The sequence below is a fragment of the Thamnophis elegans genome, chromosome 4 (assembly GCF_009769535.1).
Source record: "Thamnophis elegans isolate rThaEle1 chromosome 4, rThaEle1.pri, whole genome shotgun sequence".
NCBI classification, from domain to species: Eukaryota; Metazoa; Chordata; class Lepidosauria; order Squamata; family Colubridae; genus Thamnophis; species Thamnophis elegans.
Genome location: NC_045544.1, coordinates 113,432,423 through 113,459,177, shown reverse-complemented (window position 1 = coordinate 113,459,177; position 26,755 = coordinate 113,432,423). Strand labels below are relative to the sequence as shown.

At 40.1% G+C, this 26,755-nt stretch overlaps 1 protein-coding gene across 6 annotated transcripts in view; it reads left to right on the top strand.

Annotated features, from left to right (window-relative positions):
• The window catches only part of PTK2B (protein tyrosine kinase 2 beta), a 116,966-nt gene extending 94,258 nt beyond the window's left edge, over positions 1-22,708 (top strand). For 2 of the 6 annotated variants that reach the window (XM_032215880.1, XM_032215878.1), the window contains exons 19-31: positions 1,426-1,526; positions 4,438-4,527; positions 4,793-4,997; positions 5,470-5,578; positions 7,584-7,649; positions 9,230-9,355; positions 13,766-13,912; positions 15,115-15,153; positions 17,153-17,180; positions 17,872-17,927; positions 20,141-20,287; positions 20,982-21,062; positions 22,067-22,708. In XM_032215880.1, coding sequence (XP_032071771.1) covers positions 1,426-1,526; positions 4,438-4,527; positions 4,793-4,997; positions 5,470-5,578; positions 7,584-7,649; positions 9,230-9,355; positions 13,766-13,912; positions 15,115-15,153; positions 17,153-17,180; positions 17,872-17,927; positions 20,141-20,287; positions 20,982-21,062; positions 22,067-22,282 — 1,411 coding nt within the window. In that variant the 3' untranslated portion in view covers positions 22,283-22,708. The remainder of the gene's footprint in view (positions 1-1,425; positions 1,527-4,437; positions 4,528-4,792; positions 4,998-5,469; positions 5,579-7,583; positions 7,650-9,229; positions 9,356-13,765; positions 13,913-15,114; positions 15,154-17,152; positions 17,181-17,871; positions 17,928-20,140; positions 20,288-20,981; positions 21,063-22,066) is intronic. The other 4 variants (XM_032215881.1, XM_032215884.1, XM_032215883.1 and 1 more) reach the window with 4 other exon arrangements.
• Positions 22,709-26,755: the final 4,047 nt, after the last annotated feature.

The window sequence follows — 26,755 nt, the reverse complement described above, 5'->3', positions numbered from 1 at the left end:
AGGTTTAAGAAACCTGGTTTGTCACCTTTATCTTATTCCAGACTCTTAAAACACAAAAAAGTTATCAAAAACTCTGTCTTACCTATTCTATGAGGACTATGAGTGCTGCAAATAGGGTGCTAGAGTTTCATGTAGCTCACAAGCCATAGGTTGCCCATCATTGCTCTTTACAATCATCAAGAATAGATTCTCAGCCCTTGTAGAATGCACAAGGACATGGCAGTTGGCTTTTTGGTGTTGAAAATGTTTGAGGAACATATGGAATGACTGAGAATTGGCCTTTGGAGGAAGGGATGCTCCTTAATTGTTCTCCATTAGAATTGGAATGGAATGCTATATGCCAGATGGAGCAGAAGCATATTGCAAATAGAGCTAGAATATCACACATTGCAGTATATTCTGACCTTTTACAAAAGAGCTTCAAGTTAACCTCATGTGGCATCACCAGTAAATGATGAAAATTGAGGTTCTTGGGAAATTCAGTGTCATTTTAAAAGCCTAATAAATTAGCATTATAGCCAAGTCAATGCTGAAAGGCATCCAATCCAATCTTTTCAAAATGTTTGTTTTGTAAGAACCAGGAGTAAATTAGACATAATATTTGAAGAACATGCAAGCAAATGCACAAAAGGGATCTTCAAAATTAATAAGGAGCAGTGAATCCTTATTATGAATTATGAATCTTACATTCATAAGAATCCGTTAATCTAAGTAAGTAGGAGACTTCCTTAGTCTTCTCTGTTGAGAGAAATCATAGGATCATGTTCAATAGTTGGTAGGATACTTTTGGGACATGTTTTAAGGTCAGTGTGGGACCTCATGATCCCTATAGTAGTTGCCTTGGTGGTGCAGTGGTTAGAGTGTAGTACTGCAGGCTACTTCTGCTGACTGCAATTTGGCAGTTCAAATCGCACCAGGCTCAAGTTTGACTCGGCCTTCCATCCTTCTGAGCTTGGTAAAATGAGGAGCCAGATTATTGGGGGAAATATGCTGACTCTGTAAACCGCTTAGAGAAAGCTGTAAAGCACTGTAAAGTGGTATATAAGTCTAAGTGCTATTGCTATTGCTACCTCCAAGCAACATTCTCCACACACACATAAACCCGCCCAATTTTCAGCAGTTGTGATGGCAGTCATGGGTGAAACAGTAAAGATTCATTTGCTGTTAATTTCTCCTGCTTTTTCACTGGTCTCCTGATTATGAGAGAACCAGTGAGCACTGACATACTGAAATACTAAGCCTATCACTTTTATGGATCTATGTTACACTGTGGTGTAAAAAAATGAAAATATGGCCAAATCAATGGTGACTTAGAATCTCCTGAACTCATGTTTTTGCTCATATTTCCTGTTATACATGTATTTTGTTCTGCAGCTATTCAAATCTTCACAGAAGAGAATAACTAGCTCATTTTATTATCTGCAGGGACATTGCTGTCCGTAATGTGCTGGTAGCTTTGCCTGAGTGTGTCAAACTAGGAGATTTTGGACTTTCCAGATACATTGAGGATGACGAATATTACAAAGGTAATGGAAAGGAGCATGGAAAAACCCAAACTTTGAGGGTTAACTTTATATTATATGCATTAAAATATTTTTATTTGGCTGTTATTGCACATGCACCATTAGCTTCTCAGTAGAATATATGGAAGAATTCAAGTGTCTCTCTCTCTCTCTCTTCTACATCTCCACTGGCCAAGCTCTGAGGTAGCTGAGCTGAAAAAAAGTATGGAAGTATCTCTTATACTGGTCTATGACCATCATAAAGAATTGATTAAGATCTTGAGGAATTACTACTAGTAAGAAGAGACAATGTTGTCCAGGGCAACAGGCAATCCCAAAAGCTTTTGGAAGCCCTGCAGAATTACTGCAAATTTAATTTTTAATGAGGTGAAGTAGAAAATTGTTAAATGCATAAGAAGTAATTATGTTATTATATTAAATTTAAAATAAATTGCTCTTCTATCCCAGCCTTATTTCTTCATTGCTACTGGCGTGACACTCAAAGGCTAAACACAGCTCTTTTCTCTACAAATATTATGTGGTTATCTATAAATAGGTCAGTGCTTTGACCTTGTAAGGCAGTTATACCCCTAACTATACCCAGGAAGTTCCAATATTTTGGGATTATTTGGAATGCTAATGAAGGGTACTGCAGGCTACTTCTGCTGACTGCTAGCTGCCTGCAATTTGGCAGTTCAAATCTCACCAGGTTCAAGGTTGACTCAGCCTTCCAGCTTTCCCAGGTTGGTAAAATGAGGGCTCAGATTGTTGGGGGCAAGTGACTGACTCTGTAAACCACTTAGAGAGGGCTGTAAAAACCCTATGAAGCACTGGCAAAAGTGTCAAACAAATCAAGACTCTCCCACTTGGCCTTCTCTGTCAAACTCTTGTCCTGCCCCTATTCATTCAGTCATTGAATTCTTGGGACCTAGCTTCCCTATGTATTCCCAGAAGCTACCTTAGCTAGATCAACAGCAAGCAATAGGTCATTCACACACAATGTGCAGGAGCAGCATTGTTCAAGAAACAACAGCAATCTGGAAAAAGGCAATAAGGCCGAGTCTGTTTTCCTCCCACCTTTCCTCTTCTTCCTCCTCCTCTTTTGTTTCTTCTCTCTGCTCAATTAAACTCCACTGTGAAAGTCTTGTTTACTCTTAGACAACAGAGAGAGAGAGGGAGGGAGGGAAGGAGAGAGAGAGAGAGAGAGAGAGAGAGAGATGTGAGTGGGAGAAGGAGGATAGCACAACAATGACTATTGAGTAGTTGAAAACCCACTCTCTGACACAGAAACTGGGAATAACAAGTGTTTGGAGCTGAAGAATCCCTACTTCTGGTCTTTTTTCTGCAATGCATCTTCTCATTCTCACAATTCACTGGCAGTACATGTAAAGAGAAGTAGTGAAAAGGTTGGGCACAATGACTCTTGTATAAGTGCATTGGAATATAACTTTCATGAAATATGTTTTAGGTTCCGTCCTCAGCATTTCAAAATATACATATGGGAGAAAGCAGGGTTGGAAATAACCCCCCAAAACACATCAATAGCCTGTTGATTAGATAAAAGACAGCATCTGATTTGGAAGTTTTATATATTTATAAATTTGGATATGGAGGTCACATCATTCACATTTCATTGGCATCCTTTGGCATCCTTTCTTTAATGATTCTATTTCACTATTTCTTCAATCGTACTGTAACTCTTGTCCCACAGCGAATTGTCCCATGACGAGTTGTCCATGGCAAATTATTCTGCAGTGAGTTTTCCTGTGGCAGGTTGGCCACAGTGGGTTATCATAGAACCCTAATTTCTGTAATGCAGGCATACTGCAATACCTAAAAGCTTGCTGTTTTGCCCCAGCCAGAATGGAACAACTCTCTGCAGCCAACTCACCATGACCAACTTACTGTGGGATAACTCACCGTGGCCAACTTGCCATAGGACAATTCACTGCAGGACAATTCAACAAATCAATTTAATTATTTAAAATACTGTAGTTTAAAAATATTTTAATTTTTGTCGTCCATAGTTCATTTTGCCCCTCCTTCATCAGGCTTTCTCTAATGATTGTATTCCACTATTTCTTTGAAATTAGTGTAATTCTTTTCCCATGGCAAGTTGGCCATGGCAAAATGTCCAATGGCAAGTTGGCTGTGGCGAGTTGGCCTTGGTGAGTTGGCTGTGGCGAATTGTCATAAACCCTTTGCCAGACCTAGATATTCAAGAGGGCTACTGTATAAAGCTTACTGCTATCTTAGTTAACCTGGGCTATTCATTAACATTCTACAACTGATCTTCTTAAGAATCCTCTCAAAAAGGATCCATCCGACAGCCATCTGTCAGAAATGATTTCCTACAGATTCCTGCAGAAAATAGGGGGCTGGGCTTGCTGGATTAAATGTCCAATTCTGTTATTTTACTGCATGAAGTATAACTTATGTAGATCCAGTGAGATGGGGAAGTTCTAGGAAATGGAGGGAGTTTTGTAGTTTCAGAGAAATCTTTACCTCTATTAAATCATATGCACAGTGGCAGGACTTTGGGTTGGGCACAAAGGACAGTCAGCGATTGACCAGCTTGAAGGCAGCAACAGTGAACACTGGCTAATTTCTGTAAGTTTTACACTGAAAAAAATATAGATGTGCCCGTGCTTGAGATGCTGTAAACTCCAACATGATCAGAAAAGGATAAAAACAATTTAGGTCACTGATGGTGTTACCTAGTTGGGTAATGAAACTTGTGTGAGAACACAATCAAGCTCAGAGAGCACCAAGGACCCCATAAAGCCAGTCTGGATGTATTTAAACTTGTGTAGTAAGACTTGAGAAATGAATGGTTTGCCTGTCTGGAAATCCTTTCTGGTTCACAAAACTGAGAAAATGTATCTAGCTATAAAGTTCATACATTTCACCCTAATTTCTTCTTCCTACAACTCAGCATCAGTGACTCGCCTACCCATCAAGTGGATGGCTCCAGAGTCAATCAACTTTCGCCGTTTCACCTCTGCCAGTGATGTTTGGATGTTTGGTGAGTAGAAGGTTGGACAGGAACAGCCATGTCTACATCCTTCAGATGAAGAGCTTATCTGAACCTGCATGCCAACAAGAAATTGTTTAATATTCAAGCCCTGCCACTTTCCCCAAACCTCTTTAGAAACAAGTGGCATTGTTTAAATATCCAAGTCCACCCTCTAAATTGGTGGTTGAAAAATGGACTCTATCAGCAGGCACTGCCAGCTTATCCCGAGCTGTATATGCAATCCAGTTTCTAAAACATTTCCTTTTGTGCACAGCTGTTTGCATGTGGGAGATCCTTAGCTATGGCAAGCAGCCTTTCTTCTGGTTGGAGAACAAAGATGTCATTGGGGTGCTGGAGAAAGGAGACCGTCTCCCCAAGCCAGATGCCTGTCCACCTATCCTTTATGCTCTGATGACCCGCTGTTGGGATTATGACCCCAATGACAGGCCCAAGTTCAAAGAATTGGTCTGTAGTTTAAGGTGAGTGAGCCTTATCTTCCAAAAAAAAAAAATGTACAAAGAAAAAGGAATGTTCTGCAACTTGAATAGGTTATATAAGCAAATCTTCAGAATTTTTTTTATCGGGCAAAATGTATTCTGGTTTCGTTTGTCAATAAGTTTCACATGCAAAGGCATTCACACAGTAACAAAAACTCCAATCAGCCAGTAATTTGTGAGATTTCACTGAATCTTAAATGCTGCAGGGAGATGGAGCAGGAGGACAATTATATTGGATTCAGTATCCCTGCAGTCCCAGCTAGCATGATCGATAGACCAAAAAAAAGGTGCTCTAATCTCTTTGCATAAATTAAATGATACGGTCTTGTAAAATATTTACAAACCACCGAGAGAAAGAAAGAAAAGGCCTACAGAGCACTCTATAGGCAGCAGATGGAGCTCATGGATAAGCTAAATGGTGCGCTTCTTTTTCCCTTCTGTTTCTGAATTTCAGTGACATTTACCAGATGGAGAAGGAGATTGCACGGGAACAAGAGAAGAATAATCGCCGTCGCCCCCCCAAAATCATGGAGCCTACCTCTTTCCAAGAGCCCCCTCCAAAGGTGTGATTTTGCTGGAAATGCTCTGCAAACATGGACATATTTTTTTTAGCTTGGATGTGAAAAAGATGTGGCACCCACCATTGGTTTTGGGAAGAATCATACAGGTTTTGTCCTCAGAATGGGGATTTTGCACTACCCTTCCCCTGGAGTGGGGTGGGAATGGAGATTTTACAGTATCCGTCCCCTGCCATGCCCATCAAGCCATGCCACACCCACCAACCCACACCCATAGAACCGGTAGTAAAAAAAATTGAATCCCACCACTGCACTGTAGGTGCCATTTCTGTGATTCCTCGGGATTCACCCTTTTTAAAAAGCAACGGTAATATATATTTCACTCCTGAGCTGATCTTCAGGCTTTTTTTGTTGATTATCAGCCACAATCAGTTCAATACAAAATGAATAAAAATCCATACTTCTTAAAATGTCACCAATTCAATATTAACATTTGCAGATAATATACCCCCAATTACATCAGTTACTAATCCACCACCAACTCTTGAGTTCTGAATAATTTTATTTTCAGCGTCTGATCATCATAATCTGTCCTCCCAGGCAATATTTTAAAAATGTTTTCACTGTTGTTATATACAGCAGAATAATTGGAAAGGCAAAACAAAACTCATGACTGATCATAAAGTAAGTTACATTCTCTGTGTCATCCAGTAAAAAATGTGAAAATGTCATGATTACTGACTACATTTCATAAGAAGATGGAAGACAATAAAAGGAGACTAACTTAGACATATGTGTGGTGGGTGGCAGGCTGTTTGGCTAAAAGCTCCTGATTCTGATAGTCAGAAAGTCATTGTCCACATGTTATTATTCTCTCAAATATTGTCATGGTAATAAAACAAGAGAAAAGAAACATTTGGACATTGCAAAGGTTTAGGAATGAAAGCCAATAGTTCTGCATTCAATACATTATACAATAAACAACATAAACTTCATCGGAAGATATATTTGAGCTGCATTATGATGAAAAACATTTCTCAATATCAATAGAAGACAGTCGGTTGAAATTTCTGCAGGAATAAAACCCTAACTCCATTTCTTTTATTTCCTCTTTTTCTTTGACCATCTGGGATGACCATTGTAATAAAATTATGTGATTAACATAACTAACATCTTAATTCATCATGCCTGTTTTAAAAATATTTTTAAGCCTTCAGATATGTCTTATTCCTACAACTGCATGGACTAATCCCTGTAGTTTTCTCGGCAAGATTTTGGAAGTGATTTGCCATTGCCTACATCCTAGGGCTAGGAGAATGTGACTGGCCAAGATCACCCAACTGGTTTTGTGCCAAAGGCAGGACTAGAACTCAAAAACTCCTGGTTTCTAGCCTGATGCCTTACCCACTACACAAACTGATTTTCATTAAGGGTTTAGAACATAATAAATATTATTATTGGGAGTGGTCATTTTTGTTTCATTGATTTAATGGAGATGTTGTACTAAGTGTTACACTCCAGAAATTATGGGCACTCTGTCAATGGATGCTTCTAAGAGTCTAGGCAAGGGGTTTCAAACTCAATTTCATTGAGGGCTGCATCAGGGTTGTGTTTGACCTCCAGGGGCCAGGGTGGGTGTGGCCAGCTCGACATCACTTGTGTCAGGGGTGCCTATGGAGGCCCAAATGCTCTGCCAATGAAAACAGGCTCCCGAGCTCCGTTTTTGGCTGCCACTGCCTTCTGCAACCTGGGCCTTGAGTGTGACACCCTGGTCTAGACAGTCACTTATCTGAAATGGTATAGGTTAGCCTGCTTGAGCAGGGGGCTGGACCAGAAGACCTCCAGGGTCCCTTCCAGCTCCTTTTATTCTATACATTTCTGCAGTGTGCATGAAGCGTATGTTTGTGCATATTTACAAATATTTATAGATTTGCTATTTAAAAAGTTAAGATATTGAAATAGGCAAATATAGCAATTATTTCCAGATATGTGAGTCAATCCTCCTCTGTTAGCAGCCTTGCTATGTAGTTGTTTTTCTTATTCCTCTCAGCCCAGCAGACCAAAGTACAAACCACCTCCTCAGACCAATTTACTGGCCCCCAAACTTCAATTCCAGGTAAGATCCAAGAGGTTTCTGAATGCTACTTTTGTTCTATTCATGCTTTTCAGAACTAAAGCATCTCTTTTGCAATTGGCTTTTTCTTGGCTTATGTTTATTCATTTCTTCTGAGTTGTTGGTGAGCACCACTTTCCTTCCCTCATTCCCATTCCCTGTTGGATATGCAGTAGCTGCTTGATGTTTTCCTCCAGAGGTGATTCCAGAGGGATGGCCTCCCCTACAAATTCTGATTAAGAAATACCATTCACTTATTCTGTCCTCTTTGCTTAAAAGTTTTGCTGAAGTGCACCTAGAGGAGGGAAAGCATATAAGAGAGACAATTATGTGTAGGTCCTTTGTAAAACTTTGACAATGGGGCAGGCAAGGTTTAGGGTTAGGCCCCTTTCTATGTGTGTGATGCATGTTTATCAAAAGGGGTCGGGCTTTAATCACATGATCATAGCCACCATCTTAACTTTTTTCACCTTCCAGCATGAAAGCATCATTTCAAAATAAAAGCATGGTCTTGTAACTCTCTGCATTTCTAAACCAAGTAATCAACGTGATCCTTCTGTGTTTGCATATAAACTTTCAAAATCTTCACCTGCAATTACATCTCAGTTTTAATTTAATTGAAAAGTTCACCACATTGACTGATCTTACCACTTTATTGTATTGCATTTGGCTTGTTTACCTGACATTTACTTTTGAAAGGAGAGCTTGCGTTTCTGCAAATATATCACTTTGCTTAAGATGCACTTGTAAAAATCTAATCAGAATGTTGTATTCTTGTATTATTCTTGTCCTGCATTGCACCCTATGGGCTAGTTATGCCAATTTTAAAGATAATTTATTTCATTCATATCCCCATTTCCATTTCTGTAATGACCCCCCCCCCCATCTGTTTATTTATTTGTGTGTTTATAGTTGAAAGCATGCAAATTCAAGTAGATAAATAGGTACCACTTTTGCGGTAAGGTAACAGTGAAAGTATCTTTGGGCTCCCTCTAGAAAACAGATATCAACATCACCCCCTAGAGTTGAACATAACCAGCAGGGGAAACTTTACCTTTACCTTATATAATTTGGTCTATTAATTTTGCCCATGTTTTTTTTGTGTGAAGAGATTTCAAACATGGACATCCTTAAACCTGCTGGTATTCTTTGCTGATATTTTGATGTTTTATTTTCACTATAAAAGGATGGCACATATTTTTCAAGACAGTTAACAAAATGCACTGTCCTGTACTTGGGAATCTCAGTTTTAAACATTTAAAATGTCAATATACGTATGTGAAGTTTTAAAAGAGGCTTTCACAATTGAGAGGAACTGATGGCAAATTAAAACTTTAAGGCGACTTCCTTTTTCTGAAGTAAAATAAAGGGACCAGACCTGATAATTTCTAGTGCTTCTTCATGTCTGTTCCAAAAATCTTAAAAAGCTTCTCTGGCAAAAATATCTAGTATTGCTTGCTAAAATATGGAACAATGTCTTATATAAGTGTTTCTGGAGTGCTTTCTCTGCTCAGTTTGTGTGCCTACTGCTTATGCTGTGTCTATTGTTTTGTGCCCGCTGCCTTTTCCTTCCACCTTTCCAGGTGCCCGAGGGTCTGTGTGCCAGCTCACCAACGCTCACCAGCCCCATCGAGTACCCATCACCTGTCAACTCTCTGCATACCCCACCTCTCAACAGACACAATGTCTTCAAGCGCCACAGCATGAGGGTAAGACAAAGCTGGCCAGCTGGCCTGAGATTCAGCCTGAAAACAAATGCAAGATGGCGCCTTCAAGGCTAAAAAGGCAATGGGGGGGGGGGGAGAGAGACATTGATGTGAGTGAATGAGTGAGTGAGTGGAAAGCCTTGGCTGACCTTAGTAGGTTGTTGTGAGACTACGAGAGTTGCAATCTCCCATACACTATATGTTTTATATTTCCTTCAATAAATTTTCAAGAGAGTTCGCTTCAAGTTAGTAATTTTCAACCTGATAAAATTGATGAGCAATGTCAGCACAGTAATGAAAAGGAAATGGAATAAGAGAAAAGATGGGGTTTTTTTTATTGATGAACTGAGAAGATGTCTCCCAATTATTCTATTTATTAGATTTATAACCTGTCTTTCACTCCAGAAGTTTAATGTGATATGGGTAGCAGCCCCACTTCCATTTTTGCTCACAGCAACAATATTGTGAAGTACATAGGACTGAGAGTAACTAAGTGAATTTCTGTGGCTGAAGATGGACCCATTCTGGGAGATGGGTCTCACCATTCTGACCAGTACCTTAATTACCATCCAGAAGAGTTTGGCTCTTGGCTCAGTGGGAGATGGCAAGGTGTCACTTTAGAATCTCACACACACCTGATTTATTTATATTTAGATTTATATATTAAATTTCTGAAGACCACTCAACTTCAAAAAGACTTTCCTTAGTCCTCTCCCTCCTAGCCTTGGGCTTTCCATCTAACTGATCTACTTTACAGAGTTATTGTAAGTTAAGATTACAATACAGTGCTAATGACATCCTGGGTTGTCTCGTTTTCTGAAGATAGGTCAAATTACTTGATTTCAAGTTTTACCTCACATGACCACCAATACTCTCAAAAATTAAATCTCAAGGCCAAATTAGATGAAATGTTTTATGGCTTAATTGGCGCACTCACAGCTCCAATGGAAGCATTTGTTTCTATGAGGATATTTCAGTTGAGACTGCTCTTCCTCCCAAAGCTGCCCAGAATAATTGATAAAATTTATAATAACAATATTCTTTAACAGCAGCAATAAAACAATAATAATAAATAAATCATCAAAAAATGGATGCCATCTTCCACCATTCCAATCTGATTTGACACTGCCTATAGGAGAAATTGTTAAAACTATCTCCTACTGACCAGGAGGCTAATCTGGACAGAAAGGAAGGATATTTGCTGATTATTTTATTTTTGGAACGAATCACGTTAAGGCTACTAACATGAAATATTTCAGATTTTTCCTTCAATGTGAAAAACAGTGCTCAAGGAAGCAAATTAACATGTTGCTTGGCTTCCTGATTGGCTATTACCTTTGCTCCCCTGTCCATCAGGTTCCACCATAGAGTGATTCAGAACTTTTTCTCATGACTGAAATAAATTACTATCCATCAGCCTTTAAGCCAGCAGAAAGCTACAGTGGCATGAAAATTCCTTCTCCCATTGGCAGTCCCTGGCCTACCACACACACAGTTGTGGCAAATGATGTTGCTGTTACTTACAGTGGACAGAGCATGTTGACAAGAGAGACTGATGCATTCCCCTGACTTTCCTTTCCACACACATATCACTAGCCAAGATGAAAAACATGCACTGAACATTCAGCTCAATATGGTGGAAGGCAGATACGTAGATGGATGGATTTAACCATCTGTTCCTCTTCCCACGTTCACTATGCAACCATTCTACCACAATCAATAATCAGCTGCTTAAAGGGAAAATCCTTTAATACCAGGAAAGCTAAGGGGAGTTTTAAGTTGCCTTTATGGAATGAAGGTGAGATCAAGCCAACATCATGAGGAATGGCCCTAAATATTGCTCAGTTTCAGACCCTGGTCTGCTGGTTTTCTCTTAAGCACTGCATTTTTCACATTTAATCCCTCAGGGTCAAGTTCTGAAGCTCTAAGACCTAACAACATGTCCTTCAGTTGAATTATTTTAACATGCACAACTCTACACCAATGTGTAACCACAGATATAGATAGGCATATTCATTCCTGAATTTAAAAAATAGTAATTAATCCCAAGATTGGGTTATGAACTGAATTTTGTGACTAAGATGACAAAAACACAGCTTGAGTTTTCATATGCTGAACTTGAGTAGAATGAATCTCCATTTGCTGTTGGTGAATTGTCAATTATCAAATTACCAGATGCCCTATGAAAGTTGTCAGATGCATTGGGTGCCAGTATAGTGTAGAGGTTAAGTGTTGGGTTTGGGCAGGGCAACACAAGTTTAAGTTCTTCTCAGCCCAGTGTACTTCATAGGGTCATTGTTTGGGAGATCCTCTCCTATGTAAGCCCTCTTGAAAAAACAGCAAATATTCATACAATCAATACATAAATAAGGTGCATGTAGACTTTATTTTAACATTCAAACATTCAAGTACAGATAGATGTGGAAGCCTGAGAACAGACTTGGTCATTATCATGCTTTCCTCACCAAGAGGTTCCAATTGTTAAATAAAAAACTTCAAAAAACCCCACCTTTCTCTTAAATGGAGAACCCTATGATGCACTCTGAAGTAGCTTTCCTGTTTCTTTTGTCACATTGACAAAAGTTTCAGTCTTTCCCCAAGCTCCTAATATATGTTGCTAGGCAACAAGCAGCCTGACTCACTCCAATAAAGGATGACTAGATATGAGTTCAGGAGACTAGTTGGTTCTATTTTCATGCATATTGCTAGGTGATTCCATTCATTCACCCAAAGTCTGGCTGAGGTTCTCTAGCAACAAATTGTCAGAATATATTAAAAAAACTCTAATAATGAAGGTGGGTGAGATGGACCACAACGTAAGCCTTTGTGGGGTTGAAATATACAATCGGAAGCATGCCTACATCTTTTAGAGGTACAGGCAACAAATCAACAGCTGTATGTGAGAAGCTATGCTCCGGAAGGAGGACTTTATCTTGCTTTGTTTTATAGCTATTGTTCTTTGTGCTACTCTTTTACTGCTTATGCAGATGTTCTTGCCTAATTCGCTTACATGTCTTTTTTATCGATTAGTCCTGTCTAGCCTGCTTTCATTACAGTCCTATCTATTGAGGAAGGTTCTAGAACATTCTATTGCCTTAGAGGGTTGACATGGGGCGGAGAGGGGGAGGAATGGTTGTGCTTGAAATTGTTATTCTTTTGCCTGTAATGTTGACCCCTATAATAATAAATCTTACATAGCCAAGATCTTCCTTTGTTCAGGAAACAATGATAAAAACATATTAAATCAAAAGGAGTCCTGATGAGTGAATTCATGCTAACCAAGTACAACCTTTTTCCTTTTTTCATCTCTATTCCTTACTTACCTCTGAGCCGAAGCCATTGTGTAGCTCTTTGAGACTTTCCTAGAAAAAGTTTGAGGAATCCAAGAACCTTCAGCCCAGGTTTCATTTAAGAAGTAAAAAGTGGGGTGTGCCCATAACAAGAAAAGTGATACGACCAAACATAGGAACGAACATAATTTGAGAACTTGTCCTCAGTGCATTTCAGATTTCTTGGTTGGACAAAATGGTTTGGCAATTAAATAGATCCAGAGCTGCACGTTGGAACATCCTTCCTCTGCAAATGGAATGACAGACGCTTTTAATCTGCTTTACTGTTAGCAATTTCCGCTGACAAACATATTTGAAGTACATTGGAATTATTTATTGAAGTACTGTTGAAGCCAATTGGCTCTGCTATTTATTTTGCCAAAGGAAAGAGCTACAGAATGCTCATAAAAGGTTGTGCTCCATTTTTGTTTTGGTATGGTTCCAGAATTTCTTTGGATTTTAGACTAATTAAACTTTCAATGTATCCTTTAAATCCACCCCCCACCAACTCTCCCTTTTTTTCTTAAATTCCAAAAGTCATATCAATCTTAAGCTTAGCCATGTTATGGTCCCTGTAAAAGCTACTTAGCAAATTCTCCCCCCCCCCCTCCCTTCATATCAACATTCAACAATGGCTATCTAGAACTGTAAGTTGTCCCTCATCCATCTGAGGGCCCAAACCCTCTGCAGTGAGATACCCTTAGCCCTCCCCCCCTCTCTCTCTCCCTCCCTCCCGCCCTCCTGCCCTCCCGCCCTCTGCCCCTCTCTCTCTCAGCTGCAAAAATATTGATAACCACTAGATAGCAGCGAAGAGATACAGAAAAATCTGTAGGTCTGCTACCATGCAGTGGTCATCAACATTGTTGCAGCCCAAATATGGTAGCCTGAATGATCTTTCTATCTCAGGTGACTCCTCCCTGAAATTCATATCCACATCATATCATATCACCTTTAATTCTGGCTCACGTGTGTCCCAATTCCTAAGGTAATTTGTTAGGACTGGTAACTGGGTAGAGATTTGGAAGTGCTATCTCAGAGGGCGGGGAAAGCCTCTCACTTTCCATTCTTTTCCTTCTTTTCTAAGGAGGAGGATTTCCTTAGACCCAGTAGCCGGGAAGAAGCCCAGCAACTGTGGGAGATGGAACGGGCTAAAATGCGTCAGCTCCTCGATAAACAGCAGAAGCAGATGGTGGAGGACTATCAGTGGCTTCGGCAGGAAGAAAAAGCTTTGGTCAGTGAGTGAAGGAAGCAGAACAGAACCATTGGGATAATAAGATTCGTTACCTTCCAGCTATCTTATTAAATTCAGGGAAGGCTGTTTCACGTAACACGGTCCTTTTGTTGCTTGTGGTAGAAGCCAAAGGGGATTGGATGGGAGAGTTATACAATACTGAAAAACCAGCCCAAGGGCCCATATGGAGAAGCTTAAAATAGCCAGTGTGGAACTACTTAAGAGCATTTTCTTTTCTTTTTGTAGATCAGCCTGCTAAGGGTTCCAAATAGCAAAGCTTCGTTTTCCCACTTATTTAAACTGAGATTTAACATTTCTTTAAATGAGTTCTCTTGGGTTGAAAGCTGGATTTTTGCCAATTTAGGTGCTCCAGGTTTCACCTTGGGCGGCAAGTTATGTCAGCTGTGACCAGGGGGGCATTTGCCCAGGTTCGCCTGGTGCACCAGTTGCGCCCCTACCTGAACCGGGAGGCTCTCACAACAGTCACTCGTGCCCTTGTGACCTCTAGGCTGGAGTACTGCAATGTGCTCTACATGGGGCTGCCCTTGAGAGTATTCGGCGACTTCAGCTAGTCCAGAATGCAGCCGCGCGAGCGATTGTGGGTGCACCTCGCTTCACCCACGTAACATCTATCCTCCGCGAGCTGCGCTGGCTACCTGTCGATCTCCGGATACGCTTCAAGGTGCTACTTGCCACCTTTAAAGCCCTTCATGGTAGTGGATCTGGGTACTTGAGAGACCGTCTACTGCCGATCACCTCCACACGACCCATTAGATCCCATCGTTTAGGCCTCCTCCGAATTCCATCCGCTGGCCAATGCCGACTGGCCACCACGCGGAGGAGAGCCTTCTCGGTGGTTGCCCCGACCCAATGGAACGATCTCCCCGTGGAGCTTCGTACCCTCACCACCCTCCAGACCTTCCGCACAGCCCTTAGAATCTGGCTATCCCGTCAGGCCTGGGGCTAAAGATTGTGTCCCGCCCGAATGGTATGAATGTTGCGTTTTAATTATGTACTGTCTATTTGTAAAAGTCTTTTTCCCCCTTCCTTTTTGATTGTGAGCCGCCCTGAGTCCCCCCAGGGAAAAGGGCGGCATACAAATAAACACAAAAATTCAAAAAAAAAAAATCTTCACTCAGTGCATCACTCAAAATACTTGGTGTTATTATTCTTATTGATTTTGCCCCTCTTCTCTATCACAGGACCCCATGGCTTCTGTGAAGAGCAATTCTAACCCCCCAGTAAGTTTACTCAAAGGGTCACCTTCCCCTGGCATCACGGCACAACCTCTGCTCTCTCCACTCTTTCATAGCCTTTATCTCTTCTGCTGACAATTTCAAAACAAGATAAAAGTCTGAAACACAATCATAGAAATTAGGCAGTGACTGAATCAAATGATCATGGGGAGAAAACCCAACAGAATATCCAAACAAATTCTTTTCCCCCAAAACAGCCACAGGATGTTTATTATTTGGATTCAGCAGCAGGGTCTCCTTCTCTGCATTTCCCTGATTTAGAAATATGTTTTCCCAAACTATGAGCACCTAATTTTTTTAAAAAATGCACCTTTTCACAGGTCTTACTTCTTTCAGTAGGTTGGTGAGAAGGTTGCAGGTCTGGAAGTATATAAATAATTAATAGAAGGATGCAGGTCTGGAAATATATCAATAAACCATTAATATATTAAGTAATATTAGACTTGCTTTTATGTAGAATTGTGGTTTTAAGATAAATGTTTGAGAAAGTGTACACTTTGTGCCATCTTTGCCAATTTGCCAAAAATAATTTGCAAATTAATGTATAGTGCAATGAAGCAAATTTACGACGGAAGGTACAAAACTAAGTTGTTTTAAATGGGAAGCAAATATTGTTCAGTGTGGTTTTCTTTTCACGATGCCCATGATCTGTTTCTCAATTTTTATTATTTCTCGCTTTTAAGACACCTAGAGTTGTTTGGAGTTGGGCAGGCTTTAAATTAATTCATTTAATTAAACAGGGAAATCTACTGACTGGTGTCCTTTACTTGTTCCACATTAGAACAGTAAAGATAGATCACTGGCTAACTATACTGTAGTTTTCAAGGATAGAATAGGAAATTGTGGATGATCAGAGCATAGTTTATATTGGTTTATTTTTCTGCTAGCTCACAGGTCAAAAAATAACACCATGCTTTGAGCAATCATCCCAGACCAGTATGGAGTCTGGTTTTTTCTCTTTCTCTCTAAACTTTCTGGAGAATTAGGTTTTACAATCAGGTTGCAGTGATTCTCTTAATAACTGTGACAAAAAAATCACAAAATGGGCAAAACTCGCTTAACTGTCTTGCTTAGCAACAGAAATGTTGGGCTCAGTGATGGTTGCAAGTCGAGGACTGCCTATATTTACTTTATTTTTAAATACCCTTTTCTTTCATTTTTGTTCCTCATACTACATTTTTTTCTTCTAGATTGACAGTTCACAATCTCACCTGAGACTTGTTACATGTAATAATGGACTCTCCTTTATACTGTATCCCTCTATATTTTACTGCCAAACCACTCTTTGCTGTTATTCAGTTTTTCTAACCTTGGCAACTTAAAGGTGCCTGGATTTCAACTTGCAGAATTCCCCAGTTGGTATGATTTTGGGGGATTGAAGTCCCTGCAACCCTTAAAGCAGGGGTGTCCAAACTTGGGAACTTTAAGACTTGTGGACTTCAACTCCCAGAACTCCCCAGCCAGCCACAAGTCTTAAAGTTCCCAAGTTTGGACACCCCTGCCTTAAAAGTTCCCAGGATGGAGAAACAATGCTGTAGTTCCTAGAACTCCCCAGTTCTTTTGAGGGTAGACCTTGAGTCTTCAGTACAATTGTAGTTCTTTACTGAATCATTGTTATACTGCTGTTTTGGGAGCTGTGGGGCTTTGCTTGATTTTCCTTCTTTCTTTCTCTCCAACACCAACTTTGCAGTTGTTTGTGTGACCCTTGCTTTATTCTCCAATGGAGGAAAAGGAAAGCTGTTATTACTGATGCCCCCCCAAAAAGAGTTCCATACGATAATAAAAGAGGAGTCCAGACAACTGCCTAGAAGTGTGTGATCTATCCCTCTGATGTGTCAAACCTCCAAATGATTTCTCTGCTTGGTGGACTAGAACTTCAATCCTTGGAAAGCTGGAGCTTCCTTCTGAGGTTGAAGCCTTTGTGTAGCATTTTGCTGCAGGTGTCAAAGGGTTTATTGATTTTGTTTTGTTTTATTCTTTTCAGAAACTACCAGAGAAGGAAACAAGCTACAGTGAGTATCTCACCCAAGCTGACTGTTCTTCACAAATTATTGTTATCTATTTTTTTATCTATTTTTCCATTGATTCTGTGTATTTTGCCTCTCCTCCTGTACAATGAAGGATGTTTGCCCATTATTCCAGTGCTTTTCAAATTTGACAACTTTAAGAGATGGGAATATAAGCTAGGGGATTCTGAGAGTTGAAGCCCACTCATCTTAAAGTTGCCAAATTTGGAATGCACTATCCTATGGGTTGTAGAGTATAATATTTGTGTAAATATAATCCGTTAGCTGATTGATTAAAAACATGAGGATGTTTTCTTTTTAAAGAAATATTTCATCATTTCGTGGCTGCTGCTACGATGTTATTGACAATAAATAAAAATAATAATAACAACAGTGATACCCATTGTCATCGGGGCACTTGGTACCATGTCCAAGAATTTTAAAAGATGCATCAACAAATTGCAGCTATCTGCAATAACACCAGCAGAACTGCAAAAAAACCTGTGCTACTTGGAACATCGTACATTTTAAGAAGGCACTTGGTTGATACCTAGGATGCTGGCAGCAACCCGTGTCAATCATTAGCACCAATCAATGGTATTTGTGATGCATTTTTGAATGTTCAGTTGACTGAGTTTCATGTTTAATGAATAAAGCATATAGTAATAATAATAATTTCTTTTGTTTCTCTTTATTGATGGCTTAGCTGAGTTTACAGGACCACCCAAAAAGCCACCCAGGCTTGGACCACAGGTACATAATTGATCTTTATTTTTAACTATCTATCTCTTCTTAATCTGAAGCCAGAAATCAAGTAGTTCATGCAAGAGGTCTGGTGTGATTTTCCACATGCGTCAATTGATCTATCCTCATACTGGGAGGAAAGATTAGAAAATTCCCATTGGAAAAGTATACATTTTTTTCCAAAGTAGTTTCCAATTGTGAGTAACTAGGATCACAGGTTCCTTTTGTCATTGTAACCTTACAATAAAACTAGTATATTATTTGTGTTTTTTGTTTCCTAGTCTGAACTATCTCAAAAGGTTAACATCAAACATGCAAGTTGGAAAGTGCTTTCCCCCTCCTTATGTCAAGTCCCAGGGAAATTCAAATTCAAATCCAAACCTTTATTGTCAGAGTACAACATGTCTACAATGAGATTGGCTGAGCCACCCTTTGTGCACACACACCCAACACAATTCAACTCACAGTGAAAGACAAAAAAAATCCGTAACCCAATAAAATCCTACTAACAAACACCCAGTCCTATTGCACTATGTGAGCTTATTGCATATCGCACTGGCCCCCAAGTCAATCGTACTATGTTGTTGTAGAGTTATTTTTCATTCAGGAGTCTGACAGCCCACGGATAAAAACTGTTCTTCTGCCTGTTTGTGCTAGGCTGCCTATTCTTATATATCTCTTTCCAGATGGTAGGAGAATAAAAAAGGACTGACCAGGGTGTGAGTTGTCCCTGAGGATTTTCAGGGAAATCAGGACATCCAGGCAGTTCAAATGAGTATAAAGATTTATTGCAAGGTTAAGAATCGGAACTACTAATAGTCCAAGCAATTTGGTGATACATAAGAATCAAAGGAATTCAAGATGGTCTGGACTTGGATCCCTTGTGGGCATGAAGGGACTCGTGACTGATAACGCATTTGACCCCTCCCTCAGGTTCAGCCTGGTCACCTCCTACGCCCTGCCTTTACATTGTAGAGAACTGGAGAAGGTTAATTTTGAAATGTTTTCTCAAATTACATTTCTGGTTTGGATTCAGATTTCATCGATCAGACATTGTCTGGGCTGCCACTCTTTCTCCTCTCTCTCCAGGTTATTCACAGACCATTACATTTACAGTCCCAGCCTTGTTTCTCTATCAACTTAACACTGAGGGACCAAGTATAACAGATAACAGAAAGATTTCAGAGAGGAGCCTTGCACTGTGAATTGATGCTAAAAAGCTCCCTTCCTTCAAATGTTGAAAAGCAGTGTAATGGTATGTGAGAAAGAGCTTAGGAGACGGGATGAAAAGATGCTGCTTAGGAGACAGCAAAGATGCATAGTGGGTACAGCAAAAGGCTTCAGTAGGGCCCTCACTAGTTTTCAAGGCTGTAAAGCTGATGATCGGAGAAGATTTCCTTTCAGATTTACAAGACTCTGTTAATGTAGCTTTACAATAAGGTAGAATTAGTTTTTTATTGTGTTTCGTTTCTGGTCTACCTGGTAAGACGGACTTATCCCAATGAGAAGCTCAGCATGGTTACTGTCCTTGCTTTCCCTGTGTGTGTCCATATTTGTTTCTGTGTGATGTTGGTGTAGCTTTGCTGATAGTTCCACAGGAAGTGTCTTGTGCATACACTTGCAGAGAACACAACTCCTTCCAAAGTTTTGAGATCAAGCTCTCTCCCATACACACATTTTCTGTTTTTGGGTTGTAGGGTTTTTTCCTTGAATCTGTCCTTTCATCTTGGAAATAAATAAAAATTTACACACACAGAGAGAGAGGGGGGGGAGGAAGGAAGGACTCTCTTTATGCCCAAAATCCTTGCAAAGTGCCCATTCCAGTGTTTCACCCAAACATAATGAACTCTGACAAAACTGGTGCTGAAATGGGCTACCAGAGGAAAAATGAAATCAGAATTGATAGAAGTCCAACAGAAACTTTAAAAATCTGTACATGTAAAGGGAAAAAGTAAAAATCTTGGCGGATGTTATTGATTATGCGTAGCAGTATGGATCTCAGTTATAAATGAAATACAGACTTCATTCTGGTAGATGTTCTGTTGCATTTCTAATTGTTATTTTATGTCCCTTTGGAAGCCTTCCAAAATCCAAACTCTACATTACATGGTAATAAAATAAGTAAAAAGGGTGATTAACAAGAATGATAAGTAATAATGAAGAGGAATGCCTCTGGGTTGGGGAATTCTTATTGGAGAGTAACTGTGTGCCCTCTTTTTCAGATGTCCCTACAGCCGACTCCCACAGCCAATCTCGATCGAACAGATGATCCTGTGTACAGTGATGTCATGGGGCTGGTGAAGGCTGTCCTGCGGTTGAAGAATGAAGTCAGCAACCATCCACCTGAGCGATATATTCTAGTTGTTAAAGTATGTCCCTTTATTTGACCCAACCCTGAACAAGTTCTCAGAATGGTATATGGAAAAGAAAGAAAGCAGCGTGAAGTATAACACAAACATGAGACTGTCCTCAAGTAGAAACCAATCTAAGCCTGTACAATAAGAGAGTCCAGAATGAACAGGAAGGAACAAACAAAGGATCCATTTGTAGGGACCAAGGTAGCAGGCAGCTGCCAAAGTAGTGTGCTAGGATTTAGAAAGTCAGTATTATCATTTTATTAGTATTTCTTTAGGAAGTACCAGATAGAGTCAGCTGAGTTAAAAGAATCATTAAGGCAATGGGGAGCATAAGAAGCCTATCAGAAGCTCAGAAAAACCACAAAGGTAAGCTGGACATACACTTTGGCAGGGGGTGGTGTCAAAATCTACTCAGGTCTCATAACTGCAAATGACAGGGGGGGAAAATCTAGAGCCCAAATCAAAAGGCAAAACTGTAGTCATAAAAAACTGATGGTGTCCTAAAGGATATTTATTTGTTTGTTTAGTCTTTCACAGAACTCATAAAGTTCTCATGGGATTCTGCAATAAAAACTCCTCTAGGCAATTATTTTCTAGATTGCATCTTCCATTCATGCAAGTTCCCTCTATAGTTAGAACCTTCATGCGATGAACCAAAATAGCTGGAAGAATTTTCACAGTACATTCTGACTTTTTCCTTTTGTAGGATGTGGGTCTTTCTCTCCGAAAACTCATTGGGAGTGTGGATGACATCCTTCCGGTTCTACCTGCATCCTCACGCACTGAGGTGAGTCTTGATCAACAGTAAATCTTTCTGATTTCTAAGTGAGACTTTCCCTCTTAAAAATCAAGAAGGATTAGAAATGGGCCTGCCAACCTTGGCTAATTCCTGGCAAGGGATTGTGGCCAATTATAAGAATAATTTATTTGAAATCCTCTATCTACCAGTGCAAGAACTGAGCAGAGATCAAAGGCAGTGGCAAAGAATTTGCTTCGCCTGCAGAAGGTCCAAGATTCAATACTTGATATCATCTCTTTAAAGAAATGAGAAAACCTTTTATCCAAGATTTGGAAAGGACTTATTCTGAGAGTCAGTAATAACACCAGAAGATGACATATTAGATGGCATATGTGAAACTAATGCTTATCGGAATAGACAACACTCAGTTGCCAGTTTTACAACATCGTTTGTCTCAGCATAAAGAAGCCTTTAATATGCTGATAGTATTTCATAGTTGAGGTTCTGTTTGTTAATCTATTTTGAAATATATAATTAAATATCCTTTGGCATTTTGAATGTATTACTTTTTTTACTAAAAACTAAAGTAAATAAATAGGTATGCGGAGGCTCAGTGGCTAAGACGCTGAGCTTGTTGATCAGAAGATTGGCAGTTCAGCAGTTCGAATCCCTAGCGCCGCATAACGGAGTGAGCTCCCATTACTTGTCCCAGCTTCTGCCAACCTAGCAGTTTGAAAACACGTAAAAATGCAAGTAAAAAAATAGGGACCACCTTTGGTGGGAAGCGTTCTGTGCGCCTCTGGCATTTAGTCACACCAGCCACATGACCACGGAGATGTCTTTGGTCAATGCTGGCTCTTTGGCTTTGAAATGGAGATGAGCAACTAGCACATATGTGCAAGGAGAACCTTTACTTTTAAAGCAAATAAATACGGAATCATATGGTTTTTTTCTCCAAAAGAGTTAATTGGGGTTGTCTTAAAACTCCCTGTTAAAATTGAAATAATATTTAATTTAATGGCCCTCTATTGCTGTGTGTTTCCCATTGGCAGATTGAGGGTACCCAGAAGCTCCTAAATAAGGACCTTGCGGAACTGATCAACAAGATGCGTCTGGCTCAGCAAAATTCTATGACCTCATTGAGTGAGGAGTGCAAGCGCCAGATGTTAACAGCTTCGCATACTCTGGCTGTGGATGCAAAGAATCTCCTGGATGCTGTAGACCAAGCCAAGATGCGAGCCAACCTTGTGAAGGTCTCTTTTGAGTGATCGAGAGGGCTGACTTACGGATTTTTTAACCATCCCTCCACAACTTTCACATCCTGTCCCCCATCCTGCCTCACCAAAAACTGCTTGTGTCTTTGATTTTGTCATGTCTGTCTTCTGAGAGCAACGGAGAAGCCATGCTCAGGGCAAGGAAGAGACCTTTTTTTTTCCTTCAGTGTTCTGTGGACAATGCTGCTAAGGGCCACTGTGTGCACGAGAGGATCCTAGTCCCAAGGTGAGGATTCTTTAAACCAAACTTTGAACTCTGAATCTGCACCAGTCGTCCCATCATAGAAAGTGACTTCCGAATATATTCTGTTTCCTTTGACAGTACCTCTGGCATCAAGTGATACAGTTTGTCCCACTGGTGAAAGGAATCACAGGCAGGGATGGGTGGGGTAGCTTATGAGCCTCTACACTGTTCTCAGGATAAGCAAAAAATAAAATAAAATGACACGTAAGATTTCTCCTTGGTTGATCCAAGGGTTCTAAAAAGCCTAGTGAGGGAGAATATGTTTGCTAGGTCTTGCTACATCTATTTTGACTGAAGATGTTCCCATGGGGATGCTGGTTCCTCAGAAGAGACTGTGCATCTTTCTGTGTTGTATAGAAACATATATTTAATGGCCCTGTCTGAATGTGTGCACCCTCCCTAAATCTTCTTCCCTTAATAGCCTCATTTATTGAATTTTTGAACCAGTTTAAAACATAGATCTCTCTCTGTCAATTATACAGATTCAAATAAATGTATAAAGCCATAAGAAGTACAGAAGGGCATCAGGGTTTAAGAATTTGGAAGCGTTTCAGCCATTATAAGCTGGTTAACTTGAAAAGTTACTTGTAGCCACCACAATGTTTCTGGGTTTTTAGGTATAAGGTTGCAAGTTTAGATGTAAACGACATTGGTACAGCTTGGGGGGGGGGGTGTTTGTACATATCTTCCCTACTCTTATAAATATAGATCAAACACAGATCTGATTCCATATTTGCTACTGAATTATAATTTGAAATTAAAATTTCCTGGTAAGCATTGGTATTATGCCTCATAAATATGGGGCTTACATTTTGCTACTAAAATTGATGCTTCTGTTGAAAACAAGCACGTTTTGAAGGATTAGAAGCCATTAATATGTTTGTAATCCTATTGTCTTGAATGCAAGTATCTCATTCCTGAGGGAGAGGAAGGGATGGGGGGGGAGAGAGGGAGGAAGCTGGAAAAGGTGCCTAAGAAATTGACAAGGTATTTATATTTCTAGACCTACATGAGGTCAGCACAGTTTATCCATACTTCTTCATATTATCTTTATGTGTTTAAAAAAAAAACAAGTTTAGAAAACTTTGTTTGCTATGTGGGTTTTGACCAGAAAATTAAAGCAATGTTGTTTATTTTGCCTGAGATAAATTAAATATAAAACTCCTGTGGCTGATCTTCCATTTCTTCATCACTTCATCATCATTTTGTTCTTATCTAAAGACCTGATGTGGTGCCATAATGCAGTGTCATGTTTTACTATCTGCACAAAGAGCAGGGGTGTCAAACTTGCATCGTCATGTTGTCATCACGTGATGTATCATGACTTTACCCCCCTTTGGTGATGGGCGTGGCCAGCGTGTGATGCATCTGGCCCATGGGCTTCGAGTTGGACACCCCTGACATAGAGGTTGCAGGTTTGGTCCCTGACATTTTACAGTTGAAAATGCTCTACAGCTGGGAGGACTCTCTGACTGCAACCTGGAGAACCATAGTTCAGGGGTGTCAAACTCATGTCATCTATATGCAATACAGAGGTGGGTTCCTGCCAGTTCTAACCTCTTCTATAGAAGAGGTTCCACAAATCTAGCGTGCCGTTTAGAACCAGTTCCAGCTCCCTCCCGCCCCACCGCCCATCTGCACCATGCTTGCCCTGCCCACCGCTCACTGATTGGCTGGCTCACCAATTGTCCCACCCGCCTCTAAGAGTTCTATCTAAACCTTAAAGTCTTAAAGCTGTCAAGTTTGAACACCCCTCAATTTTTTTTTCTAAAGGGTTAGAGGTGCAAGGGTCTTGTAACTTGACAGCTTTAAGACTTCCACGCTTCAATGCCAGAGTTCCTGAGCCAACATGACTGGAGGGGGAATTCTGGGAGCTGAAGTCCACAAGTCTTAAAGCTGTCAAGTTTGAACACCCCTGGGTTTTTTTTTCTAAAGGGTTAGGGGTGCGAGGGTCTTGTAACTTGACAGCTTTAAGACTTGCGTGCTTCAAATGCCAGAGTTTCTGAGCCAACATTTTGGTTGCTAAGCAAGAGCGTTGTTAAGTGAGTTTCACCACATTTTAAAAGTTGGCCACGCCCACTCAGTCACATGACTGCCAAGCCACTCCCACCCAGTCACATGGCTGGAAAGCTACTCCCACCCGGTCACATGGCCAGCAAGCCATTCCCACAAAGCAGGCCACACCTATAGAAGAGGTTCTAAAAAAATTTGAAACCCACCACTGATGCAATAGTAACATAGCTACAATGATTACAGAAATGTAGTGGCCACTCCACACGAATTTTCTTGGTGCTTCAGCTTTTTACAACTTCCACTCTATTGACAGAGCCAAGCTACTTCTCTTTAAAACATCTCATATGTAGACTGCTTATGATACTTTGCTATATTCACAAGATTCAGAGAATTACAGCATATGCATGTTTTTGGTTATTCATCGAGCTAGCATTAATAGTCTCAAGGTGTCTCAAATTCAAGTTGTCTCAAACTTTTCTGAAGACCATACATTGTATTCCAGCCAAAATGCAAGGCTGTGTGTGCGTCATGTATGACCCCCAATGCAAAATTCTCAAAGCACCTAGCAAAACTGCACAAAAATACAAATAACGATAATTAAGGGTCAATTACATTTTCATGTAAAAAAAATGTAAAGGCGAGGGGGAATCAATTAAAACAAGGTTGACCAGGCTGGGTATTTTTTAAAAAAATGTTGTATATTCACTTGCTGTTGGAAACCCCTTGGCAAATTATTGATTCTTACCATTACTCTGCACAATGGGTAGTTTGTGGGCATTTTTCCAATACTTAAGGGGGTTTTAAAAAGCGAAATCAATGACTTAATTACCTCTTAAAAAGAAAAAACCCTGAGCATTTTTCCAAGTTTGCCAGGGTGGAAAGTATTAAAGGAATAACATTTAGAGTTCCTTGATGCCTCATAAAACAAGCAAAACACTTGGCTGTGTTGATTTTAATTACAACATATAGTCACTGTTCACCTGTATCCACTGCCCTTTTAATCCTTTAAAGTGGCTCCAAAATCCTTGCCTGCCCCTGCATTATGGCTTAATCTTAGAGATGAACCATGCCCAAAAAGTGACTAAATTGGCTGTATGGATTCCCATGTACTTGCATTTCATCAAGGGAGGTGGCTTGTGCCACCAAGTACACAATCCAAGTGAAAATGATGATACAGAAACAAGATTACTCACTGAATTGGAGAGTAGGACAGGACACGCAATCAAAAATAGCAATTCTACTTTCTGAAGTTTTGTAAAAAGCAACATTTGAAAAATCAGATTGCAAAGATGTTATCCTAGCCCCAATACTGTGATGAATCAGTAAAATGATTTGAAAACTTTCTATCATCAGTGGTTGGCTCAAGACCATCACAGGTGACACACAGACACTCTGCTTGTCTTTGTCCTCTGTGAATCTACCCACTTTGCCTGACAAAGAGGAGTTGAGGCTGCTGATAGTGGGACTTCTGGTAAGCCATCAAGGATGACAGTTTGTCAAGAGAAGGAACCACAGCAAAAGGAAGCCAAAAAGAACGGTGTTCCATCCATCCGCCCATCCTGTCATCTTCTTTTAATGACCCCATAATCCCTTGCGGGGTGCAACTGAATGGAGCTGAGTGTTTACTGGCCAGTTGCCTTTCCTGTCGCCCATGCAGAGTTTTATTCAGCAGATATACTCACATTGTGCCCAGAGAGAGAAATATCTGCCTCTACCTAGGATTGAACTCACAGCCTCCTGATTGTGAGGTGAAAGCTCCACCTCTAGGCCACCGCACCACTCCTTCATCCACCCATCCTATGATATTTGCAAACATTTTTTTGCTTGAAGTTCAAAGTGGAATCTCTAAAAAGTCTCTATGCTATTCAAGAATTACTCCATTGTCTATAAGTACCAACCAACTGTTTGCATTTCTCATGGGCAAAATATGATATTCTGAAAACCAGGTTTTAAAACTTTGTTCTTGTACCCTCAGATTTAAAAGAGATGAGTGTAAAAAACAAGAGGAAGCTTGTAGGCCAATTATGCAAAGACATCTTTGTCTCTTAACATCCTAGGAAAAGACAACGCTGGTGTGATTTAAATAGGAGAACTATGCACACCTAAAGCCTCTGTGTTTCATTGACAAAAAAATTGGCCACATCCAATAGGATTCCTAACTGAAAAACTGCACCAATGAATGGATCAGTTAATTTTCATGCATGAAGGCA